The sequence below is a fragment of the Anoplopoma fimbria genome, unplaced genomic scaffold (assembly GCF_027596085.1).
Source record: "Anoplopoma fimbria isolate UVic2021 breed Golden Eagle Sablefish unplaced genomic scaffold, Afim_UVic_2022 Un_contig_9275_pilon_pilon, whole genome shotgun sequence".
Lineage (NCBI taxonomy): Eukaryota > Metazoa > Chordata > Actinopteri > Perciformes > Anoplopomatidae > Anoplopoma > Anoplopoma fimbria.
In genome coordinates, this window is record NW_026553898.1 from 37496 (window position 1) to 43495 (window position 6000).

Sequence of the window (6000 nt, forward strand, 5' to 3'; positions counted from 1 at the left end):
CCCACAAAAAAAATAAAAATATCCCTTTAATACTTTCTAGCTCCCACTGAAAAGTGAATCTTCAAAAGCGCCTCACAATGTTGTGCTCTTCTAAGTGTGGCAGCAGGATGGTGTATGATTGAGTCAAAATAAACTTCAGTGTATGTGTCCATAGTAATGAAGGGACATCAGCATGTGCATCAGTGTGGCTTAGTGATGTGTTTTTAAAGTGTAACTCCGCCCCCCTGCAGGTCTGAGCTTAAGTCCACCCAATGCATTGTTTGTAAAACTGCAAAAAAGTGTGCAAGGTGCTAAGAGGTATAAAGCCACGCCCCCTTTGGTAAGATGAATAATTCCTTGCAGTATTAACAAATATGCCAGCTACAGTAGCTAGCAAAATAACAATATAGATCCGCTGGGTGACCACTTCACCGGGAGGAGAGCGGGCGCCAGCTTCAGGGACGGACCATCATGGCAGTAGCAATGCAGCCAGGGCAAACCCTACTGCCCCATCTCCAGAGCTTCAGTTAAAGCTAAGGCCTCAGAAACATATACTATTTCTCTGTCACTAACCCTAACCCTAACCCTTGTCACCTGTATCAATCTGTCATTAGGTCTTTGACTGGGATGTGTGGTTATTTATTTCTGCTAAGCCCAACATGGCCATCAGGGGGCGCTCTCTGTAATATCCTGAGCATCAGCAGCTCACGCCGTCAGTACGTGATCAGCGAAGTGTAATCGGAACAGAGAGCGCTTCTGACCTGATTTGTATTTTGATATATTTACAGGAAATGAAATGTGTTGCACCAGAGTGAGCCTCGTGTGATTCTTGGTCCTGTAACACATAGGACAGAATGATGTGAGCATATCCTTAAAGAGAGGAAATATGCAGATGTACATACAATACGGACACCAGAGGGCCACTGCACTGATTAAATCTCCAATTCTCTCATTTAGTTTTTATTTCTGTCACTTGTACAGAACAGGAAATAATTCTCCATTTGGTAGCCTTTTTTTCTTCTTGTTTTTATAATAGATGAAGGATTGAACATGTGTTTTTTCATACGTTATTTTATTTTTCAAATAATGAAAAGCCATAATTACACAACAAAAAGATGAAGGTTGCTCTTCTCTGAGAACTTCCTCAATACTGAGATACACCTCAATATATTACAAAGTGCCTCAGTGGAGCTGCACAGACAACATAGTGGTCGGCCAGGCAGCTCCCAGCAGCAGTAATAACATCTAGGGCTACTATTCCTTAGAAGTTACTTTATTTGTGGTTGTTAAGATCACTGAACAGACCAAATGAACTACACCAGCAAATGTCTCCCCAAATCCATCATGGCAGACAATCTCCACCACACAAGAGCCTGAGGCAAGGCTGGCTTACCAACCAGCTGCCCAGACCCTACTTGGTGCCCCTTGTGGACTTTGTGTCAATTAGTGCTAATCCTAATAGTTGCAGATATATTTGTTTATGGTGATGGGAATGAAACATTAATCATTTTTTTTCTCTTTTTCATTTTATGTCCTGTGTTTTGAACCTGAGTGAAAATGTAGTTTTAAAAGCTATTTTCTCTTGAATATATACTTGATGTAATTCTTAAATAGCTGTGTGACATAATAACACAAACTAAAGGCGGAGGTACTCAAAACTAATTAGTTCATAAGTCCACGTCTGCTGGACAGTGTTTTCAGCTGTTTCAGGAGGCCACACTTAAAGGTGACAACCGCACAAATGGGATTAGTGGTGCAGAATGAACGCATTTCTTTTGTAGAATAATTGTGTAATTGCTTGAGAGAGAAATTCAAACCCCACCTACTTTCTCACCTCCATACACCTGGCCAATAGCTGTGTAAAATGGGCGTCTGTCCAATTGTCTTATCATTTTTGGAAATTCTTAAAATAAGATAATCCTTTATTAGTCCCGCAGCGGGTATAGTGCAAACAAGAGACATAGTAAAAAAAAAAAAAACAAGATCAAAAATAAGTATTATAAATAGCAAATAAGCAATAAAAACAGTAAAGAATCCACAATAACTGAAATATTATATATACAGACAGAATAACTATTATAACTATTATTGCACAGTGTATTTGTATTGGACTTGTATGCAGCCTCCCTGATTCCGACAAATTGGAGTGCGGGGGGTTTGGTCGGCGGTTCGATGTGTCCTTGGGCAAGACACTTAACCCCAAATTGCTCCCGCAGGCTGTGCCAGCGGTGTCTGAATGGGTGTGAATGTTTAGATAGAGGCCTCTCCTAGGAAGCAGGATTAGTGGTTTCAAGGAAACTTCCGGTTTAACTCCCGGTTTTTCAGTCCTTCAACGGTTCACTTCTTACGGGATAAATCGCTGCACACATTACCTGCTCCAGAGCACCCCGCAAAAGGTAACAATTCATGTTTTTCAAATTTAAATACAGTGTTAATACAATTTAAATTGTATTTGTCATTACAGTCATTTTTTTACATTACAGTCATTTAGCAGACGCTTTTATCCAAAGCGACTTACAGTCAGTAGTATGTTACATATCATTCACCCATTCACACACTGATGACAGGCTACCATGCAAGGTGCCACCATCAGACTCTAACTAACATTCATGCAACATCCAGTCCACACCGATGGCCTTCAGGAGCAACTTGGGGTTAAGTGTCTTGCCCAGGGACACATCGACTGCCGAAGCCGGGTATCGAACCACCGACCCTCTGATTGGAGAACTATCTTGCTCTCCACTACGCCACAGCCGCCACAGCCTGTGTAGCATATTTTAGCCCTATGATTCCAGCTGTAAACCTGCAGGTGTGAAATGGTCTTGGGAGCAAATAAAAAAAAAAGGTAATCATAAAAGAGTACTTTCAAATCTAATGAGACTCGCTGTAATGAATAGTTTGAAACTTCTTCCTAACGTTGACATTCTAATTTGATAAAGCCTACACATACTAGTATTATACTATTTGTGTAACTAGATTACAGTGGGGACTGTGTATAGGATTGTTTCCAACCAGTGTTTTGCCTTTACTGGCGCAGGACTTTCTAACAGGATTGCAGTTGTTACTGTTAGTAAAGGCAGATACCCAAAAGATACCCTGGGTGTGTTTAACTCGCTTTGTAGTACAGGCCTCTGTTCTGTGCTGATTCACACACTACATAAAAACTGTTGAATGTCTGGGTGTAAGAGCCGAAAGCACTGAAGATATTTCAGAAATCTTTGCATATTGTAAAATATATAAATGTTGTATTTTCTGCTTAATAAATACATTTCAGGTATTTTGCCTTGAAAAATATCTAATTGAGTTTTATTGATAGGTAATTGGTTACATTAAGTAACTCACTGCGCATGTGGTTAACATGTACCCTAGATCCCTTAATCAGACGATGTGAACAGAACATAATGGCTCAAAGAAAATTCTCCTTACCAGAAGTGCAACCGGTTAAGAGGATGAATCAGAGGATACTTGTATACTAATCAAGGCCCAGAGTCTTAGCTACACTGCGTGATCTAACAGATGCCTGTAGTTCATAGAATAAGTACCCATGAACTAAGCGTTTTTCACACTCCTGCAGCCAAAGTTTTGACATCAGCGCTGCACAAAACCATCACTGACTCAATATGCCTGAATGCAGAGATCTGTACGGCCAAGAAGGAGAGAAACACTTTAGATGTTGCATGTCTGAGATGCAGTTGTGAGAATCTGGAGGAGGTACCAACTGTAGTAGACTTAGTTTGGTAGAGATAAAAGGCAAACAATATGAGGACAGCAGCACATGCATTCATAACTAGGTCTGATTGTCTTGTCTGTGGACTGGGCCATCATTGTGTGCAGTTCTCATTGCTTTAAGTGAGTCTTCTGGAACGCTGTCGCCATCACTGTGAGCCTGAAGCATAAAGGAGACTCGCTGTATTATCTGTGTGTGGAGAGACAGTTACTGACAGAGGAGGAGAGATCTGTATGAATAATATAATCAGGTTAACAAGCCTCATGGTCTGCTCTGGTCCCTGTTGGTCAAAACATTTTAGTAAAGGTTTATGTCTAAAATGTATTACATTTAGCTTTATTTTACAGTTTAGTACTAACATTATTTTAGAAATGAAATAAATGATTGAATACCATTTTTTAAAAGATATTAATATACTGACATTGTAGATTTTGTGTAATATTTAATATTCATATTTCTGCCAAAACACTGATCAATGTAGATTCAACTTCAGGGAGGCTCTTTTAGGTAGTCACTCACCAAAACACACATTATGGGGATTTTTCAAAACAAATGTTGCATTCTATAATCAATAATATATAATCAATAATGATAATAATTTATTATCACATGGTGGGTATTTAATAGCCTTAGACTCAAGGGATTTAAATCATATTTACTATGCTAAGCTGTGAAAACAAAATTAATATAGAAAGTGTGTCTCAACCGGAATTGTATTTCTGGCAGTGTAGAGGGTGAAATACAATTTAAAGGGAGTTAACTGAATTAATAACTATCACAATGTCTTAATGGTGGGTGAGTGTAGTGTTCTGGGGGTATTTTAAGGCTGAAATGAAAGAAAAAACAATTAAAGGACCACCACCCTACCAATGCTTTACTGGTGATTTTGTGTCTGTTTATTCAAATTAACAATGGCTTTTATACCACTAACTATTGTCAAACCCGTACATCACTTCCTTCTAGTCAGACACTGGTTTAATTCAATTCACTACAGTATAAAAAAACAAATTGCAGAGATCAAACTGTCACAGTAAACATTGTGTCTGCTTTAAATGTAATTACAATGGCATTGTCATTTATCTGAAAATAATCCCAATAAGCTACAGAACAGTAACATATCCTGTTTATTGTGATTTCCAAATTATTGTGAGCTTCATGTCTCTAGAGGTAGAGGAAAGACTTTTTATTCAAAAGAATGGGAACCAATATTTGCTGCCAAAAAGGTAAAAATCGCAGTCAGACGTCCAAAACACTAGGTGTTATTATGGAAAAAGTCAATAAAGTTCATGTAATTTGTTATTAAGTAAAACAGAAGATGGTTCTGGTCAGTATGGTCCTTTTATTTGTCTAAATGTACTTTTGAAGTCATTTATTTCTTGGCCCTCAAACGTGCTTATTATTATAGTTGGAATAAGTTCAGAGTAGGTCACGATATATTTTATGCTAAACACAATAAGTCGCCATGATAGAGTAACTTTATTGCTGAAACAGTCTACTTTCCCGGGGCATCCCTCTGCATCCTTACCTGCACCGGAGAGGACGCTCCGCTGTGCAGACTGAGGCATCGTGACGAACACGTCGCTTTGGAAACACTCTGCGACCACAACTCATCCTCATCCCCATCAGCTCGCTGCTTCCGGGCGCACACATCGGAGATGAAGAGGAAAATAATCCACAGAGACATGTTGGTGACTATAACGCTGCTCGCCAGCATCCTCCTCCCCGTGTTCAGGAGTGGGGTTGTGGAGCCAGAAGATGCAGTGGGGAGTAGTCTGATGGAGGTCCAGTTTAACTACAGTTATATAGCCAAGGGAGGAGCTATACATGCGTATACAGTTACAGTCAGGATGTTGGCAGACTTTAATCACACATGCACATATGATTTACAGCTTAAACCTCTCCATGTGTTGAAAAGAATAATACAAACCACCAGATGTTAGTGTAATACTGCAAATCACCTTAATGCGAGGGAATACACAAGATAAGCCTGGCACTCTGATTTGTCACTTCTTAAATAGAGCTAAATCCATTAAAGCAGTTTAATCTCATTTCGTTTTGTATATTTTTTGTTCATTTTGTGTAAACATATTGTAATGGATTTGTCTGTTGCACCCTTTTTATGAACAAATGAATGTCAAGAATTCTTTCTGTATTTACTCAGTTAGTGTAACAGCAGTTCCCACTTTGCAACATCACAAAGACGATTGTTGCCCTTTAGAACCTTACAATAGTTTTCACATTTGTACTTATTAATAGGCTAATAAACTAAAATCAGGCCTATTTTAAGTGTTTAA

General features: G+C 39.0%; 1 protein-coding gene across 1 annotated transcript in view; it reads right to left on the reverse strand.

The window, feature by feature from the left end:
- LOC129116901 (anosmin-1-like) overlaps window positions 1-5420 on the reverse strand; it is a 36830-nt gene extending 31410 nt beyond the window's left edge. Inside the window, exon 1 of the mRNA XM_054627557.1 lies at window positions 5232-5420. Coding sequence (XP_054483532.1) covers window positions 5232-5420 — 189 coding nt within the window. The remainder of the gene's footprint in view (window positions 1-5231) is intronic.
- Window positions 5421-6000: the final 580 nt, after the last annotated feature.